Genomic DNA, 27,960 nt, shown 5'->3' with positions numbered 1-27,960 from the left:
CCCCCCGCACTCGCCCCGCCCCCCCCGCACTCGCCCCGCCCCCCGCCCCGCGGCGCGCGGCTGCGGCAGAGCCCGAGCCTCCTGGCCGAGCGACTCCGGACGCGGACCGGGGCGGGGACAGCGCCAGCGCCGCGTCCTCGCCGCCCCTCGCTTCGGCCTCGCGTGGCCGCGTCTCTCCCACTGCTCTGGCCACTCCGGTGAGTCCGCGCCCCGCGGGGGGCGCCCCTGCCCCCCAAAGTTTCTCCCCGCGGGCGGGCTTTCTGCCAGAGCCGAGGGGCGCAGAGCGAGGTCCGGCTGCGCTGGGGGCGCGGGAAGTTGTGGCCGAGGGGAGTTTGGCGCGTCCGCTCGTTGCGGGACTCGCGCCTCCGCGGGGCCGCGAAGCCCCCGCCCTGCGCCGCGGCCGCGCCCGGGGAGGGCAGGGGGTGCCGCGCCCCAGGAGGCCCAGACCTCGGGCCGCTCGGGACGCGCGACGCGCCGGAAAGGCTCTGGGACGGGCTCGGGGACAGGGCGGCAGCCGCTTGCCGCTCCTCAAATCTCATGACTCAGCAGGACGAGGACGGCGGTCCTGCTGCAGCCGCCTCCCCCGCGCGGCACCCCTGTCGCCACGACCGTCCCATTTGAGGTCCCCCTCCCCCGCGCCCTCGGGCGGGGTTTAGGACATGGACACAGGTCCCCCTGTTCCTTCCCCCTTTGCATTCCCACATCCCGCAGGTGCAGCCGGTCACCCCGCCTGAGCCCCCGCCCCCTGGGCAGCACCCCCCTCCCTGCTGAGTGGAGAAGCAAGCCGGTGCTCCCTGCCAGTGCAGCCCGTGCCAGGACGGAGCTGGCGGCGGCCCTGCAGGGCCGCAGGGCGCGAGGGACCGCGCCAGGCTGAGGGCTCGGGTCTTGGCGGCCTGGAAGCCCAGGCAGGTGGGCCGGCTCTGAGCTGGGGCCAGGGGGCGCGTCCCCCTGCCCCGCTGCTGCCCAGTGGGGAGTCTCTGTGTGTCCCAGGCCGTCCTTGGCCCAGGCACTGCGGCAGCCGTGTGACCGAGGGGTCGCCCCTGCTCTGGGCCACGTCCAGCCGGAGGCTGCTGGAGTCACCACTGACCACCAGAGGAGCCCCAGGAGGGGCCATGCCCGTGCCCGGCACCGCTCGGTGCCTGGAGGGCCAGGTGGGAGGGGCAGGCCGCTCTGACGAGGCCGCTCTGACGCAGTGGGACGTGCCCGCCGCCTGTGTCCTGGCAGGCACTGCGGCTGCAGCCTCGGGGTGCCCAGGCCCTGGGGCTGAGTCAGAGTCGGGGGCCGAGCCAGGCACAGTGCTGCTGGGCCCAGGTAGCCCCGCCCCAGCCCGGGCCACGGCCAGTGCGGCTGAGCCCTCGCCCTCTAGGACGCCCCTGGGGGCCTCGGGCCTGAGCCTCACTCCCGTCCCTCCTTGTCTTGCCCAAAGGGGTGTTACGCGCTTCTGGACAGCTGATGGCGGGGAGGCGGGCGAGAGCCCCCTTTCTGGCCTCACGCTGACCTGACCCCCCGGAGGAAGGGCCCAGACCAGAGCGTCAGCTTCGTTCAGCAACTTTATTTTTGGGGGGGAGATTATGCAAACATAGGTCCTACTTTGTCAGCTGTGTGGGCTGGAGAGAAAGGAGGTGGGTGGTGTCCGGACATGCTGCTCTGCCCACAGGAGGGCTGGGAGCCGGCTGGTCTCCAGTCTCTGGGCGGGGAAGGGGGGGGTGCCCCAGGTGAGCTGACGGCAGGGTGGGGGCGCCCCTTCTCCCGACCTCACACGCGGGCGGCTTCCAGCAGCTGCAGCAGGGCTGTCCCCGGCACTGCCGAGCCCTGGGGTGGCTGGGCTGGGGGGCGGCTGCACGGACGACTTCCGTGTCCTCCCCGGGCCAGGGCTCTCCCGGGCTTGGTCCTCGGCTGGGTCTCCTGTCTCCTGCTCGGAGAGGAGTCCCAGGGGGAGCAGGTGCTGGGAGCCCGGTGTGGGGAGGTTGGAGGGGGGAGCGGGGGGCTCAGTGTGCTGGGAGAACGGCCTGTCGCCCCTCCCGGGACAGAAGCCCTCGGACCGTCCAGGCCTGTGGACGAGCAGAAACGCCGTTTCCGTCGGCTGCGGAATTTGGCTTTTGTTTTTTCCTGATCTGGGTCCAAGCTGAATCTGGGTTGCTGTTCTTGAGCCAGATAGCAGACAAGCCCAGGGGGACGGGACTCTCTAGGTACTGAGTGGCAGGCGGAGGAGCAGCAGAGGCGTCTGCCCAGTGTGGGTGGGGGCTGGGAGAGGAGGCAGTGGGGGGAAGAGGCCGGGTGCAAACCTCGGGGCCACGGCGTGTGACTTCATCAACTCAGCAGCGTTTGTTTTCCGGGTGCTGTTCTGGGCCCCGTGGATTGGGCCGCGGGCTTGCGCCCTGGCGGGCCCGGGCTCAGAGCCGGTGTTCACCCAGCCGTGAGCTTGTGCGTCCGCGTGTGCGGGAGCCAGGCTGGGCAACAGGGCTTCAGGTAGGAACGGGCAGCCCCGGCTCCTGTCCTCGCGGCACTCACGAGCTAGCGAGTAGCGGCCACGTGCGTGAAGCGGTCGTCATGCCGGTGTTAGGGAGGCACGCGGGGTGCTTAGAGCACACAGCGGGCGACCCGACCGGGTCCGGAGAGTTTCACCCCTAAAACAGAGGTAAGAACACCTCCCCACGGGGCAGAGCGTGCTCGGTCAGCGACGGCCATGGTGGAGATGGCCCGCAGGACAGACCCACCCGCAGGCTCTGCGGCCAGTGCGGCCGAGCCCTCGTCACAGAGGCCGGCGGTCCCGAGTCGCGAGAAGCCCTGTCATTTCGTGGGACTGGTCAGGTGGCAGGGGCCTTTCTAGGGGGCAGCGTAGTGACCGCGGCTGGCCGCCCGGGTCGCCCCTGGCCCTGCCACTCACCGCGCCCTGGGCAGGCTGATCCGAGTCGGCTTCTCAGGGGAGAGGAGGTCGGCGTCCGTGGCACGGGTCACATCTGGGGTGGGTGTCAAGAGATCGGACCTGGCTCACGCGGGCTCTGCGATCGTCAGGGGCCTGGGGGCGCCCCGACACCCCAGGCAGCCCTTGCGCTCCTGGGACTGCCCTGTGGCTTGTACAGACTCGGGGAGGGGCCGCTCCACTGTCCTCGCTGGCTCTTCGGTGTCTCACCCCTGACTTCGGGCACTCCTTTCCGCGCCACGAGCCAGCCCTCGCGGGAGCTCGATTTCCGGGAGGTCCGTCCCCGTGACCCTTCGTCTGCATCCCGGAACTGCCGGTGCCGACGGTGGCCGTGCCCGCCCGGCTGCCCGCCCGGCTGCTGCCGTCATGGCATCGGCACCGAGGCTCCCTCTGAAACTCGGCAGGACGTGGGCACGTGTGTGCGCACGTGGGGGGCCTGGAAGGGGAGGGGGCTCGCTGAGGTCTGAGCGAGCCCAGGTTCGAGGGGCCGGCGTTGGCCTCGCGGCCGCCCTTTACCTCAAGTTCCAGGTCCCGTGGACTGAGCACCCGTCCTGGGCGCCAGAGGCCGGGGGCAGCTCTAAATGACCACACCCTCCGTCATCGGGGCTCCCTCCTCTCACGGTCTCCGAAACCCAGTGGTGGGCGCGTCCGCGATGGGACTGCTGGGCTCCCAGGTGCTGCCCAACCCCAGGACGGCCGGCTGCTGGGCCCAGGCTCTCCTGGCCCGTCCCTCTGCAGAAAGCCCAGGGAGCCCACGGGCCTTGTCGCTGGACAGCCCGGGACCAGGTTGGGACAGCGGCTGGGCAGGGGCTGAGGGAGGCTCCCCTGAGGCCTCAGGCCATGGCGGAACCTGGCAGGGATCCCTGTGATTGGGTGGGTGGGTGGCGCTGGAGTTTAGCAGCGAGGGCATGTTGCAGTCAGAGGCGGGATTTGTCCATTACTGTTTTGTGCATGTGTTTGTGACTCAGCGTGGGTCTGGGGAGACCGGGGATAGAGGGGGTGGGGCTGGCAGGGGGCTCCGGGGTCAGGGTAGGGGGCGGGGTGGGTGGACCCCGCGGCCCGAGCCCAGCAGAGGTGCTGGCAGCAGGAGAGCAGGCGTTCGAGTCACTCACGTCCTGGGGCAGCACGTGGGGTGGACGCCGGCTGCAGCGAGTGTGCGGCCAGCCGAGGGGAGGCCCCTCCCGGGGCGGGAGGCATCGCTTTAATAAGGCCGCCCTGGTTCCAGATCGTTCCGGCCTGCGGAGGCGAGGGGCACACGGCCCAGAAACTGGGTGAGCTCTCTGGTGCCCGACCGCGTGCTGCCCGCAGCTCAGGAGGACGGGCCGGCCCGCGGTGGCGCCCAGCCCCACCTGGGTGCAGGCGATGAGCTCCGAGGGGCCGAGGTGACGGGGCGGGACCGGGCATCAGGGGCGGACGGCAGCCAGACGTCCAAACCAGACGGCCATGTCCCACCTGCGGCCACACGCCTCACACTGAGCTTCCGGGTTCTCGCCTGACGGTGGACACAGTGATGTGGGGAAGTGGCCCTCGTGACATTACGTGAGCTGTCCCAGGATCCCCCGGAGTCCCTGACGGTTTCCAGGGGCCCGTGAGGTCCAGGCTGATCTGCGGCTCTCGGCCCTTTTCCTCGATGCCAGCAGCGCCGGTGCCAGAGCCGCCGTGGCCTTGCAGGGCCCAGGGAGGTGCCACACGTCCTGGTCACCTGGTCACCGCGCTGTCCCCGCCACAGTGGAGCGGAACCTGAGGCCTTGGATGGGGTTGGACGCGGCTGCTCTGGTGGCAGGTGCCCTCGTCTCTGCCTCCAGGCTTGAGCAGAACCGGCAGGGGCCGGCCTGGGCCTGGCTCGGGCACCCAGGTGTGTGGTCAGCCTGCAGACCGAGACCACCGCTCCTGTCCGGGCCCCGTCAGTGGTCGGCTAACTCGGGCGAAGCCGTCCACGGGCACTTTCTGGAGGTGGTCTCGGTGCCGAGGTGAACGGGACAGTGTGTCTGGGGCCTGTCACCGGCCCACGACGGGGGTGGGGGGGCCGGCAGGGGGAGGAGGGTGCGTGAGGGCTCGCTGGACCGATGCGTCCTCGGCCCGAAGCGCAGGCGGCTTCGATGCCCCCGTGGGGACGAGGCGCCTCGGCGTCCCGCGTGCTAGAGCAGGGACGGTCGTGGCCTCGCCTGTTCCGTCCCGAGCGCTGGAGCCGGGACGAGAAGCCGGGACCCCGGGCCCCGCAGCCTCTCGTGTGTGTTGCATGGCCCAGGCCCCTACTCCATTCATTCATTCACGCGCTCATTCATTCGTTCATGCGACAAGACGACAGGAGCCAGCGCTCTGTGCCAGGCTGGGCACGTCGAGCCCAGTGTCACCTTTGCCCTCTTGTCCTGCCGTGATGGAAACATGGCTCTGAGCACCGTATCGGCTGCTGGCAGTGCGATTATGGGAGGCTGAGTTTGGGGGCTCAGGGAGGCCGGGGCAGCCCGTGTTTCAGACCCAAACGTGGGCTGCGGGCGGGCTCTCCGGGCATGGGGCTGGCAGCCCACGAGGCCGTGTTCCGGGGCCTCTGCCGTCCCAGCGGGCGAGGGGGTCAGGTGTCCTCCCTGCACCCTTCCCGTCCTTGGGCTTTTCGTCGTCCCCTGTGGTCACGGGTCCTCCGCGTGTGCTCGGCAGGGAGCACTGCACAAGGGGTGCAAAAGGTCCGCTGGGACCCTGGCCCCCGTCTCCTCGGAGAAAGATGCCCCACGTCTTTAAAAATGGTTCGGTGTGAGGAAGGCGGAGGGATTAGCCTGTGGCGCGGAGACCGCTGGGGACGCACAGGGGACGTGGGCAGAGGCCGAGCAGGCGGTGAGACCCCCTGCCAAGGGGAGGCAAGTCCGGGCAGGCTGGGTGCGAGGGAGGGACCGGCGGGCACCGAGAATCCCTCCGTCCACGGGGACGTGGGTCAGACGTGCTGGGGGGAGCCGGCCACGCGGCTGTCACAGTTTGCTGTCCAGCGAGTATGTCGCAGTGCGTGTGTGGGGGGGGAAGAATCCTGGCGTTAAAGGGCTCAGCAGGTGCAAACCCGCCGTGCCCAGGGCTGCGCGATCTCTGGGGCGAGGGATGGTGCGTGCGCAGTGCCCACGGCGTCGGGAGCCTTCGGCCGCGGGTCAGACCCGCACCGGGACGCAGGGGGCCGTCCACGCGGGCGGCCGCGCCTCTCCCTCACCGGGCCCGTCTGCTCGTGCCCTGCCCACCGCCTCGATCAGTCACCCTGGTTTTGAAGGGACAGCCAAGAGGAGGGACCTCGCGGAGAGCGTCCGGCAGAGACGCCGGCTGCGGCTCGGTTCCTTCACGCACAGCCCCGATGTCGTCACAGGCATTTCCAGAGGCATCTCAGGCTTTACGCCAGCTGGAAAGTCCAAGGTGCTCACCGCCGGCAGGGGCGGGGCGGCAGTTATTTTCCGAGACCCCCTCACACACACACACACTTGACTCTAAGGAGCCACGGAAGGGCCACAGTCGCGATTTCGGACTTGGAGGGTAATCTAGAAAGGTTCTTGATAACCAGTCTCCAGCCTCCTGGCAGGACCGTTCAGGTTCACCTGGCGACTTCCTCCTTGGGAACTGGCACTAACCCGGACCAGTCACATTATCTTCTCACCTTAGCTTCTCTGGAAGGACCTGCACCTCAGCATGTGAGAATCAGGTGGCCACACTCAGTTCAAGCAGACGAGAAAAGGCAAGGGAGCAGGATGGTGCCCTGTCCCTGCCCCCCGGGCGCTGTCCCGGGGCGTTGTCCCCGACCCCCCCCTGCACTGTACCCCCCCCAGCGCTGTCCCTGCCCCCCCCCGCACTGTACCCCCCGACGCCCCCCCCCCGTGCGCTGTCCCCTTACCCTTGGACGTTGCTGTGTGTCCCTTGGAACCAGTCTAGGCTCCTTTCCCAGAACCCCCATAGCACCCTCACTGTGCCCAATGGCACTTTGCAGGACTGGGGGTTCAGCACCACGGACAGCGCAGGGCAGCAGGCCTGACCCGCCCCCCACCCCCAGGACGGGATTCTCAGTTTCAGGGACCGGCAGGGGAGAGGGGGAACCCGTGTGTGGGAGACCCTTTATGCCCCTTGCTGACTTGAGACCCTGGCCAGGCACCCCATCTCCCAGGGCCAGGTACCCCCTCTTCTGGAGCCAGGCACCCCACCTCCCTGACTGGACCCAGGGAGCACAGGGCCTGTGGAGACGACCTTGGACGCGCTCACCGGAAGTCGGTTCCGGTTCCGGTGGAGTGAGAGCTCGGTCTGTTTGGGGTGTCGGCCTAGGCCTCGTTCAGCGCCGGGCACTTGGAAGGTCGGGACGTGTTTCCTGGACGAGTACGGGAGCGGACCCGTCCAGACGCCCCGCGGCCTCCTCGGCGGCCCAAGCACCTGCCCCAGGCCTGTCCGCAGGGCCAGGCTGCCCCCAGCTGCTGGGGCATGTGCCGCGCTGACCGCTTTCCCTCGAGGGCCACAGACCGCGTGGCTCGGGCCGGGGCGCGGGCTCCCGGCATCAGCCCTCAGGAGCGGAAAGCAGGGAGGGGCAGGGGCAGAGTGGGGGCTGGGGGTGACGCCCTCCGCCGTCCTGCCCAGCAGTTCCCACTGCACTCCACCGCTGGCTGGCCCTGGGGTGAGGGGAGGGACCCGCCACAGGCCGGCGCGGGCGCGGGCGGCCGTCTGCGGCCTGTCCTGACGGCAGACGCTGGTGTGTTCTGGTTTCCTGTCTCGGCGACGAGTGTGTAACAGCCCAGATTAATTAGGATCCTCTGAATTTTATGTTTGATTTTACGAAGCTCTATATTTAGCTAAAATGTCTGGAGCCCCAGCTAAGTGGGCGCTTGGTGCTGGGTTCCGAGACAGAGGCGAACAGCCTTGGCCCGCGTCCGGAGAGCCCAGACGCTGGGGACAGTGACAGGGAGAAACGCGACTTCGAAACCGTGAGACGAAGTTCAGAAGGGTGGACATGCCAGCCGTGCTGGGGGGGCTGGCGACTCCGGAGGAGGCGGCGGTTCACAAGCGTTTGGGAGGACTTGGGGCCCCTTGGCACCTGGGCACGGGGAGCCCCTGCTGAAGGTGGGTGGCGCGAGGCGCCGGGGCCCACGGGGAAGGACCTGCAGGGCCCGGCGAGGTGTGTGGGTCTGCCCACCGATGGGCGTGGAGCTGGGCGACGTGACCGCGAGCATCGAGGACGCTGCTCTGGCGGAGATGGGATCCTGGTTTGGAGGGGACAGTGTGGAATCTGGGTGAGCAGTGATGAGGGCCCGAGCCTCTGGGACGCAGAGTCTGCGTTTGAGAGCTAATTAGGGAGGCCGGTGCGCCAGATCACAGTGGGAGGTGGAGGAGCAGGCGCGGGTGAGGCGGCCGGGGGCGCGGCGCGGGTGGTCGCGTCCCCGTGAGGGTGAGAAGGAGTTGCCTTTGGACACGGTGAGTCTGAGGCATCTCTGTGGAAATGACTGAGAGCTGCCAGTGTGGGTCTCGTGCCGGGAGACGTGGGGTTGGGGCGGGGAGGGGAGACAGAGCGGGGGGGGGGACGTCCTGGGGACACCGAGCAGGACGGCAGCAGGGTAGTGAGCTTGAGGGAGGGGAGAGGCCGCGGGAGAACAGGAGCTGAGTGTCGCCTCAAAGCACGGGGAGAGGAGTGGGGTGAAGGGCGTCGTCGGGTGCCAGCGAAGTCAGGCAAGGCAGGGACCGAGTGGTCGCCTCCCAGAACTGGCACTTCCGAGGGCAGAGGGTGCAGATTATTGGGTCGAAGGGTCAGCGGCGGGGAGGAAGGGGGGCCGAGTGGTGACGGGGAGCACGGCAGCTGGAGGTCAGCTGGAGGTCATGTGCATGCGCGTGAGTTTATAAACGGGACGAACGAGTGTATCTGTAGGTGGAAGAGGCAAGTGGCAGGTGGAGGAGGGGCTGGGTGGGTTTGGAGCCGGACCCCGGGGGTGGTGCGAGGGGGCGAGGGGCGGACGCAGGGGAGCGGGGACGGCTGGGAGAAAGGGCTCCCGCGGGCCGAGGGGGGTGGGTCTGGGGGTGTTCAGAGTGCAGAGCAGGACGAGGGGCGCGGGGTGCTTTGGGAGAAACCGACTCGCAGAGATCACAGAATCAGGATCTTCATATTTGCCATATTTAACAAAACTGTTTTAGAAAATTAAAATAGCAGAAAAATGTAACAAACATTCATTTTCACAGAATTAGCAGCTTTCAATGTTTTGTCAGTCTTTTCCCCCGTATGTTTAAAAACAACGCAGGTGACGAGTGCACACACACTCCTCAGCAGGAGAAGTGGCGGGTGAGGACATCACGGGGAGGCGGGAGCACCCTTCGGGGCACCCGTGGACCCCACGCCCACTCCGGGAAGCCACCACGGCGACTGCTCCCGCACGTCCGGGCGGGGCGGGCAGCTCGCCCCCACTCCACGCGAGCGCCCGGACCGAGGCCAGAGTGGCCGCCCCAGGACGGCTCGCCGCGTGGCCAGCAGGCTGGGCGTTCGGCCAGGGGCAGGGGGCTGGGGGCTCTGTCCCTGTCTGTGTGGCCCATCTGTCATGCAGCTTACGGCCACCAGTACCTGCTGGTCAAAGCGGTCGCAGAACCTGCTCGATTGCAAGGGGCAGGAGCACAGACCTTTCGCAGTGTCACAGTCGCGTTGCGAGAAGAGCAGGTAACATGCCACCTGTGAGTCTGGGACGTTCGCCCGACAGCGGCTCTCCGTCTGTACCCGTCTCCCCTTCGCTCGCAGCTCCATGCCGTGACGCTTAGGGCGGAACCGTGGCTGGCATGTTGGCTGTTAGCGGCGTGGCGGGCCCGGCGTCAGCTCCGGCCCCTCTCACGAAGGCCAAGCACTCGCCTGCCCAGCTGCCGCTTTGCCGAGAGCCGAGCCCGTCGGCTGATGAGAGCTGCAGGCTTCACGACACTTGTCCTAGGCGGGGGAGAAGCGCTCGGCCCTCCCCTCGAGAAGGCAACAGCCCGTCAGGTGACACACAGCAGCCCGAGACAGGGCGGGCTTTGTAAGCTGGGCGGAGCCCGGAGCAGGCAGAGCGGGCTGCGTGCGGCCTGGACGCTGGCCCTGGGGACCTCCTCCGGCGCCCCCCCCCCCCCCGCCAGCGCCCTGCAGGGCCCGGCTCAGTGACCGCGTGTTAAGTGCAGGAGGGGGACAGAGGCCTCCCGCCCCTGGGCATCTCCAGGACTCCCCTGTGCGCACGCCCCTTGCATGGGTGGCTGGACCGGCCTGAGCCGATGAAGGGACTCTATGCCACTGACCGCGAGACTGGCCCCGCCTGTCCCACCCTGGAATTTGAACTGAGCAGCTCCCAGATGGGGGGTGCCACACGCCTCTGGACATCCCCTTTGAGGACACGGACTCACTGGGTCTTGTCCAGAAGAGTTTGGCCAAGATGGCGGAGGCGAAGTCTGAGTCAGAGCAGAAGGGGCCCTGGGGGCCGGATGGGGGCAGACCGTCCTTCTGCACAGGGTCTGAGACTCGGAGGGTGCAACCTGCCCAAGTCACGTCAATGTCAGGCAGACGCCCCACCCCCCAAGAGGCCCTGAGGGGACAATGGACAGAGGGGCTGATGACCACCGCACGGCTGCCCGCTGCCCCTGCTTGGGCCCAGGCTGCACCGTGCCATCGCACGGGGCCCGACTCCTGTCCCCGAGAGCTCTGTTCATTCAGACTGCAGCTGGGACCGTCTCCTGTGGAAGGGCGGGGGCCACGCTGGAGGAGGAGTGACAGGGGACACGCGGGGACTGAGGCAGGTCCCGGGAAGACGGGATGGAGGCTGAGCCCCCGACACTGCCGGCCAGCCCCGCGTCCGCAGGCCCCAGGGCCTCCCCCCGCTGTCCCTGCCCCCTGGACGCGCCGGCCCCCAGCAAGCCAGGCTTCTGAGTGCAGGCGCCTCTCAGGTCAAAGCGAGAGAGGCGTCCCCTCTCCGGACACATCGCCCCCTGCTCACTGGCCCCCGGTTCTGCGGGTGCAGCTTCCCCAGACAGTGCTCCACCTGGATGTGGGCTCCGAGGGACCACTGCAGACTCCGCTGCCACTCGTCGTGTGGCTTCCTTGAAAATGTCCCTCAGGTTTCTAATTCCGTGACGTAGGGGAGCAGCGTGCCCACAGGAACATGCTCCTGAGAGCTGGAGCGAAGAGGACGGAGACCGTGCGGGAGCCCCGGGCGGTGGCCTGACAGGCAGGCCGCGCTGCGGTGGCCAGCGCCGGAGACCTGCAGGCAGCTGGCTCCCGGCCGCGGAGGAGGCTAGCCTGCCCCCCGGCTGCCCGCGGCGCAGGGCGTGCGGACACCGAGCCAGCACGGACAGGCGGGAGATCCGAGCTTCGAGCTTCGGTGAGGGACAGGGCTGCCGTCCGTCCACGTCCACCTTATCCCGGAAGCGAGGGCCGCAGGTGCCGCTGGGTGAGGGGTGGGGAGGGAGCGAGGACCTGGGTTTAGTGCGTGTGGGGGGGGGGGCGGGGGAGGCGGGGAGCAGAGGGAGCTCTCCGCTCCCTCATTCCTTCAGCCATGCTCGTCACCTGCCGGAGCGACGTGGCTGGGCCAGGGATGGAGCCGTCAGTCAGTCCGTCCTTGTCCCTTTGATCCCTGCTTTATCATTGAAATCCTCACATTGTCAGTGGGAAAGCTGGGGCTTAGAGAGGTTCCCGCCCTGCCCAAGGTCACACAGCCTCCAGGTGGCACTTTCAGGGTTTGAAGACGCTGAGCCTCAGAACCCCAAGGTTTGTGTCGCTCTGTGCCAGTGGGATGTCCTGCCCTGGGGCTTGCAGTGAAGTGGGGGAAGGGGAAGGACAAGAAACGACGGGGGGGGGGGGGCAAGTGCCAAGCGCGGGGTACATGAGGGAGAGGCCCTGGCGGGGGCCGTGGGGCAGGGACCCCGGCGCAGGGGAGGCTCCGTGGCGGAAGGAGCGCAGGTCTGCCAGCGCCGTGCAGAGGGCGGCGGAGCCAGGGTGGGCGAGGCCGAGGCCGCGGAAATGCCGGACAGGGCGCCTGCAGCGGGCGGCAGGAGGGGCGGAGCTGGGGCCGCACCCGCGCCCCGCGCCCCGCTCCGCGCCCTAACTCCGCACCAAACCCGCCGCGGGGCCTCGGAAGGCTTTGGGCGCTTCTGATGCCTCGGTGGCGTGATGGGTTGACCCTTCCTGCCTGCTGCTGCCTGGGGCTGGCCCAGGAGGGCCAGTGAGTCCGGTCAGGGCTGTAGCTGCTGCCACCACCCTGTGGCTGGCCTGGGGCATCTGAGCCGCCCCCAGAATCCCCGCCCCAGGAGGGCAGAGGGCAGAGGGCACGCTGCAGGGCACATCGGGGCCCACACGGATGCCGGACCTTCTGTGATCGGACCCTGCTTTCCTGGGGCAGCGTTGAGTAAGGCTCAGGTACCTTTAGATCCATTTTACCAGAAGGAGCCCCGGGGGCCATTGCCGCCATCCCCCCCGCGTGGGAGCAGCACCGCACTGCAGACGCGAGGGCGGACGCTTCGCGCGGCCAGCAGGTCGGCGTCCTGCGACCCTCGGCATCAGGAAACCCGGACGCCTCCCCTGAACGCAGCGCCCCGGCTTCCTTCCTCTCCCTCCTCCCGCCAGAAGCAGCTCCCGGACCTTCAAAGAGAAGCGTTTCTCTCCCCAGGGAGACCCGGAAGCGGGACGGCCAGGTGACAGGTGCGGGAGGCCAGCTGGGTGTGGCGGTGGAGGCGTGGGGGCGCCGGCGCCCCCCTGCGGCATCTGACCTTGAGCCCTCAGGCCCCAGGTCTCTCGCCCTCTGAGGAAGACGCGGGTCTCGGTCCTGCCGCCAGCCGCATGCGGCGGCGCGCGCGCCTGGAAATCCCCGAGTCAGCGTTTCCTGCAGACCTGGGCCGCCGAGGGGGAGCGCCTGCCGCAGCGCTGCGGCGGGGGGCGGGAGGCGGGGAGCCCGGCTTCGCCCGGGCGGCGGGAACCCCCGCGGCGCCGCGGGCTCGCTGGGGCGCAGCCGCCTGGAACGCCCCGAGTGAGGCCCTCCCCGGCGCCGTCGCTTTCTGAGTGAACCCCAACTGCTCAGGATTCTGAGCATGAAGAACGGAAGCAACGGACGTGGCTGCTGCTGAGGGTGGGGGACAGGGGGCCGCGCAGGTCAAGGGCGAGGGCTGGGAGCCTGACACCCGCCCAACTCCGCTGCTGAGCCCGCATCCTGCGGTCTCGGCTTGCGCCCCCCCCCCCCGCCGCTCCGCCCCGCCTGCCCGAGCTGGGGAGGGTGGGGGCCTCGCCTGCCCCGGACGGAGCGAGCCGCGGGGAGGTGGGGGGCGCCGTGTGCCCACGGCCGAGGCCGGGCCCAGGGTGCTGCAGACTCTCTGCCCCCAGGGGCCATCGGCGCCACTCTGTCAGTGCGGGGGAGGCCGGTGCGGAGCCCTGCGCGCCAGCAGGACGTCCCCTTGGGACCGCGGCTGGGGTGGTCGGGGTGGTCGTGGTCCGAGCTCTGGGAGCGGAAGCCCCGCCCGCGCCCCGCCCTTTGTCTCCGTTCCCCGCACCTTCCCTCTCTCCCCGCACTCCGGGGGCCTCCGGCCTTGAGCCCTGACGCTAACCGGCTCCCTGCGGCCCCGCCCCCTGCCAGTCCCCGCACCCAGGACGCCCCTAAAGCCGGTGGGCGCTAGGAGCGTCGCAGAAGGGGGCGGGGGCCTCTCCGCATCGCCCTGCGGGCTCCGGGGGCGAGGAGCTGGCCCCGCCACCCCAAACTTCTGCAGGGGTGCGCCAGCTGAGCCCGTCCCCCCACTCGCGTCCTCCCGCTCACGCCTGCCCTCCTCCCCCCACCCAGTGCGGAGCGGGCGCGGGGAGGACCCCGCGGCGGGGATCGCCGGGCCGGCGGGGCCGCGCCGCGTGCGGGCGGATGTGAGGAGCATGTCAACGCGCGGCGGGGCAGCGGCTGGCGCGGTTACTACCGCAGAGCGCGCGGCGCGGGCGCAGGAGCCGCAGCGGCCGGCGGCGGGAAGGGGCGCAGCGGACCCCGCCGTCCCGCCCCCGCGCTGCCCGCGAGCGCGGCCTCGGCGCCCGGACGCCCCCGTCCCCGGCGGGGCTGCGTCCGCGCCGCCCCGAGGGCCTGGCGCGTGGGCGGTCGCCGGTCACTGGACCGGGACAGTCGGACTTCTGGGCTCGGCGCTCGCAGCGGGATAAACTAAGTGCGGGACGGAGCTCGGGGATCCGCTCGTTCGGAATCGCCTGGTTAGTTCCAGGGGCGGGGGCTCGAAAGTCCCCGGGGACCCCCCTCTTTCGACCTGCTTCTCCGCGCGGGAATCGCGGCGGGTGGGGGCGGGGAGGCTACGGCGCCCCAGCTGAGAACGCGGGAAGGCGGGGCAAGGCAGTGCGGAGAAAGTGGGTGCGGGAAGCCTGGGACCCCCGCGCCCCGCAATGGGGAGGAGCCCGCGGGCCCACGCGCGGAGCTCGCTCTCCCCCGCGCCCCGCCGCAGCCGTGCGGGGCTGGGTCGCGGCGTCTTCCGCCCCTTCCTCTCCCGAAACTTTCTCGTCCTCCGTCAAATGCCGCGGATGGGTGAACGGGGGGGGGGGGAGACCGAGGGAGTTGTGGGTGCCCCAGCGCCCCGGGATCCCCGCCCGCGGCCGCGTTTGCGGAGACTGCGGTGGGGGCGGGGAAGGGGCACCGGGCAGTCAGAGCGCATGCTCCGCTCCGTCTGCTGTGTGACCTTGGACGAGCCTCTGCACAACTCTGAGCGTCAGGGTGATGGAGGCGCGTGGGGGCGAGGATGGGGACCCGGGGTCAGAGGAGGCGGGCGCGCCAGCCCTCGGGCGCCTGCCCCCAGCCCGGCGCTTTGTCCCGCCTCCCTGCGCGGAGCTGCGTGCGCCACCCCTCCCCACCCCCCACCCCGGGCCGTCAGGACCTTCGTTCTATCCTGGCCTCTGACCTTGGACACTGTGCCTACCCCTCCCGGCCTCGGCGTAGTCATCGGAAGTGGGACGTTGGAATGGATGGTGTCCTAAGCCTCTCCCAGCCCTGACACTGCGACCCTGGGGTGCAGCGAGGCCTGCTGGGGGTGCGGCCTCACCAGCAGCATTGCTCCTGGCGGCCTGGCCTCTGCAGTCGCGGTAGCTCCCCTCTGCCAAAGGCAGCAGGGTGAGCTCTGGCCCCTGGCCCCCATCCTCAGAGCCTCCAAAAATGCCTTGGTGCCATATCCTCTGCGGGCACAGAGCCTCACTGGCCGATTCCCAGGGAGTCCCGCGGCCTGAAGGGGGCTGTCAAGGGCCCCCCAAGGTCACTGTCTGTCCCCTGGCTCTAGGCAGGCCTGCACCCACCTCAGACAAGGACAACTTGAAGGGGTCATGATCAGAAAACTCTGCACTGACAGCCCACAGCCCCCTAAAAGTTTGGGGGTGCTGAGCTGAAGTCTAGGCCCTCTCCGGTCCATGTGCCCTGTGACCCCTCATTTTCTTTTCTCTCCTGGACATGGGAAGGGTCGACCTAGGTGACCTCCCAGGGCCCTTCCTGCCCAGCCACTCCGGCTGAGGTCTGAGGACAGGAAGTGGACTTGGCTGGGTGGACAATAGGGCTGGTGGCCTCCAGGACCCCCCAGTGCACTGGGCTTGTGCCCCCAGTGTAGACGCAGCTCAAGACAAATGCCCCGTGTGAGTGGAGCCACTCCAGGCCCTGCACACCGGCCACATCCTCAGTCCCCGGCCCTGCTGGGCATCAGCAGGTGACCTTGAGCGAGTTACTGCATGTTTTGAGCTTCGGGTAGTGGGGGCACTTTAGGGTTGTCGTAGGATGCTTAGTGCCATGTGAGCCCTCTGCGTCCTCGGTGAGTGGCAGCTGCACTGGCAGTGACAGCAAAGGCTGGCAGCAGGCAGCTGGCACCTCTCGGGACAGTGGCTGTGGGCAGCAGGGGAAGATTTTTAGACTTGCAGGGTGATCACCAGAGCCGCCCTGCAGAGTGAGGACAGCGGTCTCCCCGCCCCCCGTCCCCCTCCGCTCAGCGGCCCCCGCCCCCCACAGCCTCTCCCGGCTGGTGAAGTCATCTGCAGCAGAGCCTTCCCCGGAACGAAGAGCCGGCCCCACTCTCTCTGCTCGCACACCGACCCCCCTGCTCTGTCCCCGCTCTCCGCCACCCTGTTTCTCCGTGGCCGGGACAAGCCCGGCCTTCCAGGAATAGTGGGCTAGGAGAGAGGAGGGCTCTGCCTCAGTGGGGGTCCCAGGGACCCCAGGAGCCAGAGTGCCCGGCCACGTGCCCTGCCGGGGTGGGCAGAGGTGTGGCAGGGCTGGACGTGCTGTGTGACCTTAGGCGGCCACAGCCCCTGGGCCTCGGTTTCCTCGTTTGTGAAGTCGGAGTTCGTTCTAATGCTGTTGGCCCTCGCCGAGGCGGAGGCCGGGTGTGTGCGTGGGCGGCTGTTGGTGCCCTCAGGGCCTTGCTCACTGCGGCTCAGGCGCGGGCCTGAGACAGCCTGGGGCCAGTGTGCGTCTCCGCGAGGGCCTGGCTTCGCAGGCAGGCGGGTCCAGGTCCTCATTGTGCATTTCCTCTGCCTTCGTTTGCCACCTTTCCGGCTCCCTTCTCTGCCCCTGCTCCCCGTTCTCTGTGCCCCGACGTGGGGGGAGGCCCGAGGCCCACGGCGTCTCCTCGGCTGAACCCTCGGCAGTGTCCGGACGCCTCTCCGGGGCGATCGCGCCTTAGTGGTTTAGCTACCGCCCCGGGAAGGCCATGGGCAACGCAGCAGCAGGAGGCTCATGAGGCTCGGAGGCGCTTCCTGTGCCGGGTGAGTGGGCTCGGCGCGCTCGCCCCCTGCTGGGAGAGGAACCGCTTGCTTTCCCTGTCCTCAAAGAGGCCACGGTGGTGTTCGCGGGGTTCGGGGCTGCCACCCAAGACCAAGCTTGGTCCCGCGGCCCAGAGCAACCCCCAGCGTTGCTCTAGCTGGGTGACTGAATGGCGGGGAGCAGGCGGCCAGCCCTGGCCGCAGAGACACTGCAGCCCGTGGGGCCGTGGGTGTCTGTCCCGGAGCTGCCAGCTCTGCTGGCTGCAGCCAGCTCCCCGCTGCTGGCCGGAGCTCGCTTCGGGGCAGCCAGCTGCTGGGGGCACATCGTGACCTGTCCCCACGGCCCCCAGCACAGGGCCGGGAAGAGCACAGCCCGCTGCCTGCAGTGGGCTCCCTGTGTCCGTGCCCCCCTCTCTGGGGGTCGACCGTGGGCAGCCCGCAGCGGGCCGGTGCTGGGCAGGGCTGCCTGGGCTCAAAGGCCAGCTCCTGGGGGCGCAGCCGAGCTGCTCAGACACGGGGTGCCCGTGCAACAGCCTTGCGCATGGGGTGGGCGTGAAGGTTCAGTGCGATGACATTTCTGTCGAGCTCCAAGAATCATCAGCCGCTGGCTCGCGGTGCTGTGAAGATTTGGCTGTTATTATGTTTCTTAAAACTGGAAAGGACGTTTTGCAGCAAAAGAAGCATAGGAGGGGAGCGGGCGCGGCGGGCGGGGGCGTCTGATCTGGAGGGCTGAGGACCCACCACTCGCCACTGAGTCGCTGCGTGTGGCCCAGGCAGGCTGGCTTCGCCCAATCTGGGCCTTTGTGGTCTCCATGTGAAAACGGGGACAAAGATGACCGTTGCCTCTGCCAGGATGTCCTGGATCCAGTGCGGTGGGCCAGGCGTTGCACGCGAGGGCCTTCTCCTATGGCCTGCAGGCTTCCTGGCCGAGGCCGTGGCTGGTCCATCTTGCTACCAGACCTGGCGGGTGGCTCTGGGCTGAATCTGGCCTCTCCTTCGAGCCTCCCTGCGTCCCTTCCTCCTCCAGAATGTAGCATTCTGACACAGCTATCCACCCATTTTTGGCACAGGCATCTGTCCCTCCCCCAGGCCAGGGGAGGATGTCGCTTCTTTGGGGAATGTAATTGTGCCCCCAGGACTCGCACGACCCATTTCAGTTGCTGGAGACCACGGCCTGTCAGAGGCGCTGGCGGTAATGAGCATCTCACACGCTCCCAGGAGACCGGGCGGCGCGCCCTCTGTCTGCAGCTGACGCGGTGATGCCTGTCGAGACCTGCCCGCCCCACGGGGCTGCGCGGGGACACCTGCATCCTGAAGTCCCCGCCTGGTCTCAGGCCCAGGCCTCGTGCTGCTCATACTTGGGTGAAGGTCTCCCGGCGTCTCAGAAACCACGTCTGAAAGCCGAGGGCAGCTGGGAGGGCAAAGCCACTTTGCAAAGGGTGGAGAGAGACAGAGAGACCAGCGTCAAACCTCATGCCCCCTTTGGGGGCCGAGGGTCCCTTCCCCAGAGGCAGGGGCAAGAGGTGACAGTAACGCTGCCGCGGTCCCTTCCACGCCCAAGGCCCTGTGGCTCTGAAAGGCGACTTGTGCTGCGGTCTGTCCTCATTAGCCAAGGACAGGGCCTTTAGATGTCACCGTGATCCTGGACACGTGGTGTGGCCTGGACCCCAGTTCTCCCTCCCCAGGCCACCTCACTTTCCTACATGTGGCCAGGACACACACGCACACCCACCAGTCATGCGTGGTACCCACACACATGGTGTGTCTGTGTGCACATGAAAACACACGACGCACACAGGCACACATGCACTCACGTCGCACGTGGTCACACGCACACATACACGGCACATGCGTGCACGTGCACACACTGAGCCTCGCAGGCCTCGCGCCAGGCTCCTTCCCGGCCTGGTCGCTGGAAGGGCCGAGCGAGCGGGCGCGGGAAGGGGGGGGGAGCTGTCCTTGGTGCTGACACCGGCACTGGGGTGCGTCTGCATCACTCGGCCAAAGGGGCCTCGCTCTGCCTCCAGCCACCTCAGGCCCCGGGCAGTGCCCAGCTGTGCGGAGTAGCCCTCGTCCAAGCCCAGGAGAGGGCTGGGGAGGCTCAAGTGCCTCTGACTTTTCTCACAGAGACTGAGGCACCCAGCCCAGCTCTGCTCCTCCCTCCCTACCACGTATGTGCACTCACACGCACCTTGTGCACACGTGTGCACGCACGCCCAGGTTAACAGGCCCTTTCAGCCACATTCCCAGCCTCCAGCCTGGCCAGGCCATGCTCACAGAGCTGGGGCATTCAAAGCCTGTAAGGTTCAATCAGGAAGACGATGCATCGATTTTTAATGTTTTTTAGCTCAAAATGAAGATGTGCATCTGGCGTGAAGGCTGACTTCACGTGGCAGGGCAGCGGTCTATCACTGTGTCACTAAACACTGCTGAGTCTCAGAGTTCGCGTCCCCCACCCCCAAGTGCTCCCCAGCCTCTGCTGAGCGTGAGCAGAGTGGAGCCCCCGGGTCCTACCCCTCAAGCCTCACGCTCACAGCTCATACACACCCTGGCCCTCCGTGGCCCTGGGACACTCTGGGGGCAGACGCCCAGGCCCGACCGTGCACCCCCACTTCCCATGACCTAGGGCAGGCAGCCCGATGCTTGCTGGTCCCCAAGCTTCCATGTGTCCCCCCTCAGTCACCCATCCAGGTTGGTCCCAAGCGCCTGGGTGCCACCCCTGGAAGACCCTGTGTGCAGGTGGGCTTCAGTGAGCAGGCGAGGGGCAGAGGCCCTTGTCCGCGGGGCTCGCGCCGTCTCCCCGTCGCTGGGGCCCTGCGGCTGCGGTGGAGGGCAGGGCCCAGGGTCACACGCAGTGCTGAGCGGTAGGAGGAGACCCCACCGGGCCGCCAGGCTTTGCAGGCACACTTCACTCCCACCAACTGCTCTGGAACCTCAGCCCCTCTGGGGAGTCTTCCCGAAGCCTCTGACCTTTTCCAGTGCGGCTGGCCACCTCATCAGAGTGAACGCTGAGCTCGGTGGGGTGGGGGCCTGCATTCTAACGCCTCCCCAGGGGTCTCCATGGCAGCCTCCCGGGCCCCTCCCTCTCCCGGCCTGACCCTTGCACGCGGCCATCTCTGCCCAACGGTGCTGTTTCGAGCCTTCCTGCCCAGGTGGCTCTCCGCCAACGGAGCTGCTCGCTGTCCTGCGGGCCTTGAGCTCCGGGTCATTTGTCAGATGCAGCCCTTGCAGCTGCTGCCTTCTCCAGGGCTGCACCCCGAGCTTTGGGGACAGAGGCTGGGGCAGCTGTCCGGCCCTGAGGACTTGCTGTTGCATCGTCTCTGCTCAGACACAGGCACCCTGCACCCTAAGTGGGGCACTGGACGGAGGCCCAGGGTGTTCGACTCTGCTCCCAGCGCTGCCACCAGCATCTTGTGCTGTGTGGCCTTGGACAAGTCACTACACCTCTCTGGGGCTCTTCTTCCCACAGGAGCCTTGGGAACGGGCGGCACGTTGTCAGCATCTCTGTTTCCTTAGCCTCTGGTGGAACACGTAGGAACGAAAACACCCGAAGAGAGGGTGTGAAGGTCTGTCTCCTCGCGGACGCCCGGCGCGGTGCGAGCGGCTGGCGAGACCGCAGACGTTTACACTGGGCTGGAGAGCGAGGGTGACCAGCCTCCGGCCTGCCCGTTCCTTACCACGGGCTTGCTGTGCACCTACTACGTGCTGGTCCGAAGGCCCTGAATTCAAGGGTCTTAAATCCTAGTAACGGGAGACAAGTGAAAGACACAAATTACAGTGTCGGTGACTTGGGCCGCGGACGGAGCTGAGCGGGGGCTGGGGAGGGGGTGCCGGCGGGCCGCGGGTCTGCCGCAAGTGTGGCGGCGACAGGGACCTCGCTGAGCAGGAGCGGGAGCCACGTGGAGGTCTGCTGGGACGGCGATGTGGGCAAGGGAACAGCGGGTGCCCGTGCGTGTGTGTGTGTGCGCGTGTGCGCGCGCACGGATGCACGCACGTGCAGGAGGTGTGTGTGGCAGCAGAGGGACAGGCAGGGACATGCAGGCTGTGCAGGGGTGTCCCTGATGGAATGAGGAGCCTGTGGTTGGTCTGGACCACAGGCCCTCCCTCTGCCTGCTGGGCCGCGACATGGTGGGCAGCCCCCCAGGAGGGGCAGGAGCCCCTCCCCACCGATCCCCGGGGTGCTCATCCGCCCTCCCCTTCTCGCTCGCAGCTGTCCCCAGGGCCACCATGAGGAACATCTTCAAGAGGAACCAGGAGCCCATGGCGGCTCCTGCCACCGCCACGGCCACGGCGCCAGTTGGGCCTGCGGACAACTCCACCGAGAGTGGGGGCACCGGGGAGACCAAGGAGGACATGTTCGCGGAGCTGAAGGAGAAGTTCTTCAATGAGATGAACAAGATCCCCCGTGAGTGTCGCTGAGGCCAGAGACCCGGGAGGGCCTTGTGGGTGGGGCCTTGGGCGGGGCCTTGTGGCGGGGCTTTGGGGCAGCGCCAGGACGGGATTGGCTGGATTGTTTCCTAATGTTCGGGTTCCACGCCGGGTTATTTGGGGAGCCCCTAGGAATGTGGGCGTGTGGACTGGTGTGATGAGGGGAGCGAGGGGCTTATGTGCCCCAAACTCCAAGGGGACAACGCTCTAGTAAAATCTAGAAAACTCAAAAGGTAAAGCCAAAATAAGATGAAAAATGATGAAACAGAGATCACCGCTCACGTTTTCCAGTCACACTTGAAACTACTTTACTTTGGAAGATGGGAAAATAAATGTTCCCCTGCTTTCTGAGTTCCTGGCAAAAGCTGTAGGGAGGCTCTGCCTGGGAGCAGCCGCCAGGGGAGAGAGGGGCTTTGGGGACCACAGGGAGCCGCCCAGGGCCAGCCCTCGGGAGACTGAGCATGGGGTGGGCCTCAGGGGCCTCCCACCCGTCTGATAGGGGCCTCCCAGGCCCCAGCTGCTGCCACTCCTCGGGCAGGTGCATCCACCAGCAGCTAAGGGCAGAGCCAGGTGCTAACGATGACGTGTGAAGCGTCTCACCTGCAGATCTGTAACGAGCGTGGGATTAAGTGCGGGGCGCGGGCGCTGGAGGCCGCAGGCCGCGCGCGCTCTGGCCGCGGCGCCTGGGGCCACGAGGCAGAGCGGGGCTGACTGGGCCTTCCCCGTGGGGCAGTGCCGCCCTGGGCGCTGATCGCCATCGCCGTCGTCGCCGGCCTGCTGCTGCTCACCTGCTGCTTCTGCATCTGCAAGAAGTGCTGCTGCAAGAAGAAGAAGAACAAGAAGGAGAAAGGCAAGGGCGTGAAGAACGCCATGAACATGAAGGACATGAAGGGGGCCCAGGTAGGGGGGCCGCGGGGGGCAGGGCGCGTGTCAGCCCGGACGCCTCCGCGCAGAGACAACGTGCTGTGCGCCAAAGGCCACGGGGACGAGAACTGGGGAAGAGCGCCCCAGGGAGGCCACGCGGGGCCTGAAGACTCCACCTGCGGCTGGGGCGGGCGCGGCCAGGCCCGACGCCCCTGGTGGGGCCAAACTGGGTTTGCTTCCTGGTCCTTCGTCCTCGGGCTGCTCAGCCCAGAAGGCCCTAGTTTCCCTCTGTGAGTTGACAGAGACCTCTGGCTTCACTCTCCCACCCGGGGTGACTGGGAAGAATCTTTTGCTCCAGGAATCAACATGGAGGAGGATGGGGGGAAGTGCCTGACCTCAGGAAGTCAGCCAGGGAGCAAAGTGGCCTTTGTGTGCTTGTGCGTGAGCTCGTGCACGTGCGTGTGTGTGCGGAGGGGCTTCAGGAATGCCCTGGGCCCGCCCGGCCCCGCCAAGCAGCTGTGACTCCCCCAGCTGGTCTCAGCTGCTGGGTCTGTTCTCATGGCGCTTTCCTCCTCCTGCTGCGTGGACTCGCCGCTCCCTGCCGCTCGGATGCCCGCCCGGACGCCCTCCGGTAGGTCTTGCCCAGGGTGGGAGAGGCCTGAGCTGGGGGAGGCACCCCCTCCCCCAAGCTGCCGTGGGGCACTTGGCACAGTGCCTGGCCTCACTGCGCTGGCCTCGCAGGGGCGGCGTGCCCAGACGCAGAGCGGGGGGCTCTGCGGGGCTGCGCGCACCCTGGGCAGCGCCGCGCCCCCCACACCCAGCGCCGAGCCCCGCCCCGCACAGCTGGGCTGCTCTGCTCGTCTGGTAGCAGGTCCCTTTTCCCCACAGTCCCCGCCAGGATGACGATGATGCGGAAACGGGCCTGACTGAAGGCGAGGGGGAGGGAGAGGAGGAGAAGGAGCCCGAGAACCTGGGCAAGCTGCAGTTCTCCCTGGACTATGACTTCCAGGCTAACCAGGTGCGTGGGGCTGGGCCGGAGGATGCAGCGGGCCGGGGGGCTGCGGGGGAGGGCAGGCCGGGAACCTCAGGGCCCGTGCGGACGTCCGGGCCGCACGGCTGCCCAGCTGGCGCTCAGGAGGGGCCCCGGGCCGGCTCTGCTGCAGACCTGCCCACCAACTGGACAAACCCGTTGCCCTCTCAACCTCGGTGTCCCCGCCGGTGTCCCCAACTCTTGAGGATGGAGACGGGGCCCAGCCTCCCGCCAGCACCGGCCTGCCCTCCCCCGCAGCTGCCCGCCGCCAGGGCCGGTGCAGGCACAGCCGGTGCTGGGGCGGCCCTGAAACTCTGCGCTCTCCCCCCAGCTGACCGTCGGCGTCCTGCAGGCTGCCGAACTGCCCGCCCTGGACATGGGCGGCACCTCAGACCCCTACGTCAAAGTCTTCCTCCTCCCAGACAAGAAGAAGAAATACGAGACCAAAGTGCATCGGAAGACGCTGAACCCTGCCTTCAACGAAACCTTCACCTTCAAGGTGACGGGGGCTGGAGGACGGTGCCAGGTGCCTCCTGACCCAGCACCGGGTCCCAGCTGTAGCTGAGGTCCGGAAGGCACTGCCGCTGGGGACAGTGGCGGCAGGACAGTGGCCACGTGTGAGGTTCTGCCCAGGCCCCTGGAGGACCAGGATCCCCCACCCCTCTGTTCCCCAGGAGCAGGGGTCTTCTGTCTCCACAGACTGGCCAGGAGTCCCAGAGGCCAGGGCTCTGCCCACAGTACCCCTAGCCACCTTCTCTGCCCCTCTGCCCCTGCAGGTACCATACCAGGAGCTGGGGGGCAAAACCCTGGTGATGGCCATCTACGACTTCGACCGCTTCTCCAAACATGACATCATCGGGGAGGTGAAGGTGCCCATGAACACCGTGGACCTGGGCCAGCCCGTCGAGGAGTGGCGGGACCTGCAGGGCGGGGAGAAGGAGGAGGTGAGGCCCGAGACCGCGCGTGATGGGGCCGAGCCTCCAGGTCGCGTTAGGGTCTGGCTGTGTGGCTCTGGGCTCCTCGCCTAATGTCCTCGGACCTGGGTTCTCTCCTTCATTCTCTGCAGGGGAAGATGATATCTGTGTAAAGGTCGTAGTGTCTAGTAGATGTGTGGCATCTGGCAGGTGCTCAAGGAAACGACATGCTCGCTCTGTTACTCCGAAGTTCCTGCTGTTATTTAGGGAAAGTCGGGGCTCTGCCTCAGTTTACCCACGAGTAGAGCCCACGTTTGTTCTAAAGGACTCTCAGCATAGGAGCGTGTCCCTCTAGCAATGGCTACAGCATCTGCTCACTTACCAAATAAGCGAGCGGCCTCTGTGGACCCAAACATGCCGATTGTCTCGGCCGAGCCCTGTAGTGGTCTGGGCATGGTCCCTGGCAGTGAGGGGGCGGGAAGAGACGCTTGAGACCTCCTTCCTCACCGGAGGGTTCGCGGTGTGTTGGGGAAGGGCCCGACCCGAAGCCCGACGGGGGCGAGGCGGCCCATCTCTGAGAAGCAGTGACTCTGCGGCGGGCGTTGGCAGGGGGCTTGGGAGCCAGGAGCCCTTGGTGCTCCTCGCGTTCCCCCTGGCCCTGTGCCCAGGTGTCGTGGGATTCCAAGCACATCCTCTCTCCCCAAGCCTATCTCCCGCTGGTCACAAGGAACCCTTGCCCTGTCTGTATGAAGGAGTTGCAGGGACAGTAACATAAGAAAAGAGATGCAAAGTTCTTTAAAAACCACACATCCCTCTGCACGAGGAATGGCCAACAGGGAGCTGGCTCAGTGGGGGGAGGAACTGGAGGAAGCCTTCCGAGATACTCCATCTCCAGGGCCCTTGGACATGAGCCCTGATGCCACCTGGTCACCCTCAGGGGCTGTGCTGGGCAGCAGCAGGAGGCCACAGGGTCATCTGCTGAGACACCTGCTCAGCCATCACAGATTGTGAGACCTGGGGATGGGGGGAGCTGGGCTCCAACCACTGCCTTGCTAGTCTCAGGAAGACTGGTCGCCTTCCTAGAGGAAGTGGGACAGCTGAGATGACCCCGGGTCCCTTTTCTCCCTCTGGACAGCCAGAGAAGCTGGGGGACATCTGCACCTCCCTGCGCTATGTGCCCACGGCCGGGAAGCTCACGGTCTGTATCCTGGAGGCCAAGAACCTGAAGAAGATGGACGTGGGCGGCCTCTCAGGTGCGTGCAGAGCTCCTGGTTGCCACTAGGTGGCAGCCGCGAGCCAGTCTCTGCCGGAGCCCCGGCACCCACGTCCCCCAGGGGGCGTCTCTGAGCAGCTGCGGGTGCTGGGGGCAGGGCCAGGCAGCAGGAGTCTAGTTGCTGACCCCTACTTTCTCTGAGGGCCCCTGCCCCTCTGAGCTGCCTTCCTGTGCTCCCCTGCCATGCCCTGGGCGCCACCGGAGAAAGGACCCCCCAAATACGCCAGCGACCTAGGACTCTCCTGTCAGCGCAGCACAGGCAGTGGACGGGGCTCGCCATCTGCGGTGCCACCAAAATCTGGGACGCTTCCCTAGCACAGGCTCTGGGGCTCTGCTGCGGAAGGGGGCTGGGCGGGGCTGGCCCACAGCACGGTGGGACGTGCTGGTGGCGTGGCCGATCACCGTGCCTTCCCGAGTGGCAGCTGGTGCTCGGGCTTTGACTAGCAGGTCTGGCTGCCAGCCCAGCCCTGTCCCTAACCCATGGTGTGGCCTTGGCAGATCTGTCCTTTCTGTGGGCTCTGGTTTTCCGTCTGCAAGGTCAGCAGGATTAGACTGGGTCAGGGATGGCAGATGGAGACCGTCCCTTAGCAGTCCTCCCCCCTGCCTCGGACAGACGTCGCCCAGCCACCCTCACGCTTTTGGACTCAGTGGCCATGGGCGGGTGGGGCTGACCGCACCTCTGGGCTGCGCCTTCCTGTGCAGACCCCTACGTGAAGATCCACCTGATGCAGAACGGCAAGAGGCTCAAGAAGAAGAAGACGACGGTGAAGAAGAAGACGCTGAACCCCTACTTCAACGAGTCCTTCAGCTTCGAGATCCCCTTCGAGCAGATTCAGGTGCTGGGCGGGGCTGGCGGGCCAACACTTGGGGGCAGAACCGCTTTGCCCATTGGGGAGCTCAGGCTCTCACTATGCTGCCTGGGGGGCTTCCAGAGGAGGCAAGTTGTGGCCATTGGCCCTTTGGGGTGGGGAGGGGGAATGGGATTTGGCGCTGCTAAGGAGGTGGGCTGGCTGCCGCCGTGGTCCCGGCTGGGCGATCTCCGCCCCATTCCGCTGCCCAGGTCTGTACCCAGCTCCTCGGACCCCCTCCTCTCTCCTCCTTCTCTTCTTCCTTCCTTCCCTCCTTCCCTCCCTCCTACCAGCCAGTCCTCTACGTATTCTGGCATGAGCGGATCTGACCCTGGCAGGACAGGAGACCCCCAGCATCTGGGCTGGAGCAGGGGGCTTGGAGTCCTGGTCTCTCCTTTGCAGGGAGCTGCCCCTCATCCTCCCCCACCCCGCCCCCAGGAGGGCCGGGGGCAGGGGTGCTAAGGCAATCCTCAGAGTTTGTGTCGTCACTGAGAATTCAAGGGAACACAGGCAGCTCAGCGATAATGTCAGACCAGAAGCAGTTCTTATTTTGGGGAACTTAAGATAGTTTTCTGGCCCAGGAATCTCAGATGCAACGTGTCCTGAACCGGCACAGTGACCTCCTCTATACCCCTCCAGCCAAACCTGCCCTGTCCAAAGTCTCTGATTTCAATGAACGGCCCCGCCACCTACCCAGCTGCCCGAGCCAGACACCTGGGCGTCACCTTAGAGCCCCCGCCGCTCTGCATTCACCTTTGCCCCACGTGCTTTGCCGAGCATTTCCTAAGTGCCAGGCACTTGCCAGATGCCAGAGAGACAAATGGGTAACAGACACGGCCCCCGGTCTCCAGGAGCTCACAGTCAGGAAAGGGGGGTGTCACAGGCCACTGGAACAAGGGTGCGAAGACTGTGGACAGTTCAGGGCAGGCTTGGTCCCAGAGGGTGAGTCTGAGCTGGCCGGGTCAGGGGGGAGAAGGGCCTTGAGGGTCCCTCACCAACCCGGCTGACCACCGAGTCGCCCTGGACGCCTCTCCAGTCCAGCCCGCACTTTCTCCCCACTGCCTTGGCTCAGGTACCAACATCTCCCCTCCCAGACCGCTGGCCTCCGCCACCCGTCCCGTCCCCCTTCAGGCACCTCCTCCACCCTGTGCCACTTTCTCCACTGAAACGCCTGGGCTGCCTTCTCTCCAAGGCTCCCTGCTGCTTGCTGAAAGGATCGAATCTGTGCTCCTTGGTTGACCCCGCCTGGGGCTGACCCCATTCCTGCCTCTGCCTCACACTGGACCTCATGACTCTGAACTTCATCTGCTTCCCAGACACCAAATGCTCTGGCATCTCTGTGCGGCCGCCCAGGCTGATCCTCTTTCCCCCTTCCTGCTTGGAGAAACGCTCAGTCTCCACCTCCTAGCTCGTAGTCACCTCCTCCGCGAAGCCTTCCCGATTCCTCCTGAGCTCCCCTAATATCTCGTGCTTACCTCCCTAGTAACCTCCATGGCTTTGTTTGAATCGTGGCCTGCCTCGGAGGTGGAACCCCCCTTTCGCTCCTCCGCACCGCCGCGGGCGCCCCGGCGCCAGCACGGGGCCCGGAGCGCGGTCCCGGACCGATGAGCGCCTGGCGGCGGGGGCAGCTGGGGCGCGGGGCGCGGGGGCCCGGCCTTCGCCCGCCAACGCGTGGCCCTCCGTCCCCTGCAGAAAGTCCAGGTGGTGGTCACCGTGCTGGACTACGACAAGCTGGGCAAGAACGAGGCCATCGGCAAGATCTTCGTGGGCAGCAACGCCACGGGCACGGAGCTGCGGCACTGGTCCGACATGCTGGCCAACCCGCGGCGGCCCATCGCCCAGTGGCACTCGCTCAAGCCGGAGGAGGAGGTGGACGCTCTGCTGGGCAAGAACAAGTAGGCGGCGGCGGCCGCCACGCCGACGAGATCCGGAGCGACGATACCTCAGCCACGCAGCCGCAGAGGCTCCCCCGCCACGCGCTCGC

At 67.3% G+C, this 27,960-nt stretch overlaps 1 protein-coding gene and 1 long non-coding RNA gene across 6 annotated transcripts; one reads left to right on the top strand and one right to left on the bottom strand.

The window, feature by feature from the left end:
- Positions 1–120: 120 nt before the first annotated feature.
- SYT2 (synaptotagmin 2) lies at positions 121–27,960 on the top strand. Of its 5 annotated transcripts, none has more exons than XM_016130801.2 (9): positions 121–197; positions 20,830–21,024; positions 21,781–21,947; positions 22,810–22,929; positions 23,273–23,440; positions 23,718–23,885; positions 24,991–25,108; positions 25,831–25,964; positions 27,669–27,960. In XM_016130801.2, the coding sequence occupies exons 2-9, from the start codon at positions 20,847–20,849 to the stop codon at positions 27,873–27,875; spliced, it is 1,260 nt and encodes a 419-aa protein (XP_015986287.1). In that variant the 5' UTR covers positions 121–197; positions 20,830–20,846; the 3' UTR covers positions 27,876–27,960. The 5 variants fall into 5 exon arrangements, with proteins under 5 accessions (XP_015986287.1, XP_015986291.1, XP_015986286.1 ...); XM_016130805.2 differs by lacking the exon at positions 121–197 and adding an exon at positions 11,511–11,627; XM_016130800.2 differs by lacking the exon at positions 121–197 and adding an exon at positions 12,307–12,557.
- LOC107503006 lies at positions 21,347–27,574 on the bottom strand. The gene is made up of 4 exons (XR_001595126.2): positions 27,452–27,574; positions 23,727–23,861; positions 21,836–21,865; positions 21,347–21,655 (listed from the first exon to the last, which is right to left on the bottom strand). It is a non-coding gene; the product is annotated as an uncharacterized LOC107503006 (long non-coding RNA).

This window comes from Rousettus aegyptiacus, unplaced genomic scaffold (assembly GCF_014176215.1).
Source record: "Rousettus aegyptiacus isolate mRouAeg1 unplaced genomic scaffold, mRouAeg1.p scaffold_m13_p_18, whole genome shotgun sequence".
In the NCBI taxonomy this organism is placed as follows: Eukaryota; Metazoa; Chordata; class Mammalia; order Chiroptera; family Pteropodidae; genus Rousettus; species Rousettus aegyptiacus.
This window is presented reverse-complemented; position numbering and strand designations above follow the sequence as displayed.

Excerpts from the sequence above, each read along its gene's own strand:
- SYT2 (XM_016130801.2), top strand. The coding sequence starts at position 20,847 with ATGAGGAACATCTTCAAGAGGAACCAGGAGCCCATGGCGGCTCCTGCC. Across the intron at positions 21,948-22,809 it reads AGGACATGAAGGGGGCCCAG|GATGACGATGATGCGGAAAC; the intron begins GTAGGGGGGCCG and ends AGTCCCCGCCAG. Across the intron at positions 23,441-23,717 it reads ACGAAACCTTCACCTTCAAG|GTACCATACCAGGAGCTGGG; the intron begins GTGACGGGGGCT and ends CTGCCCCTGCAG.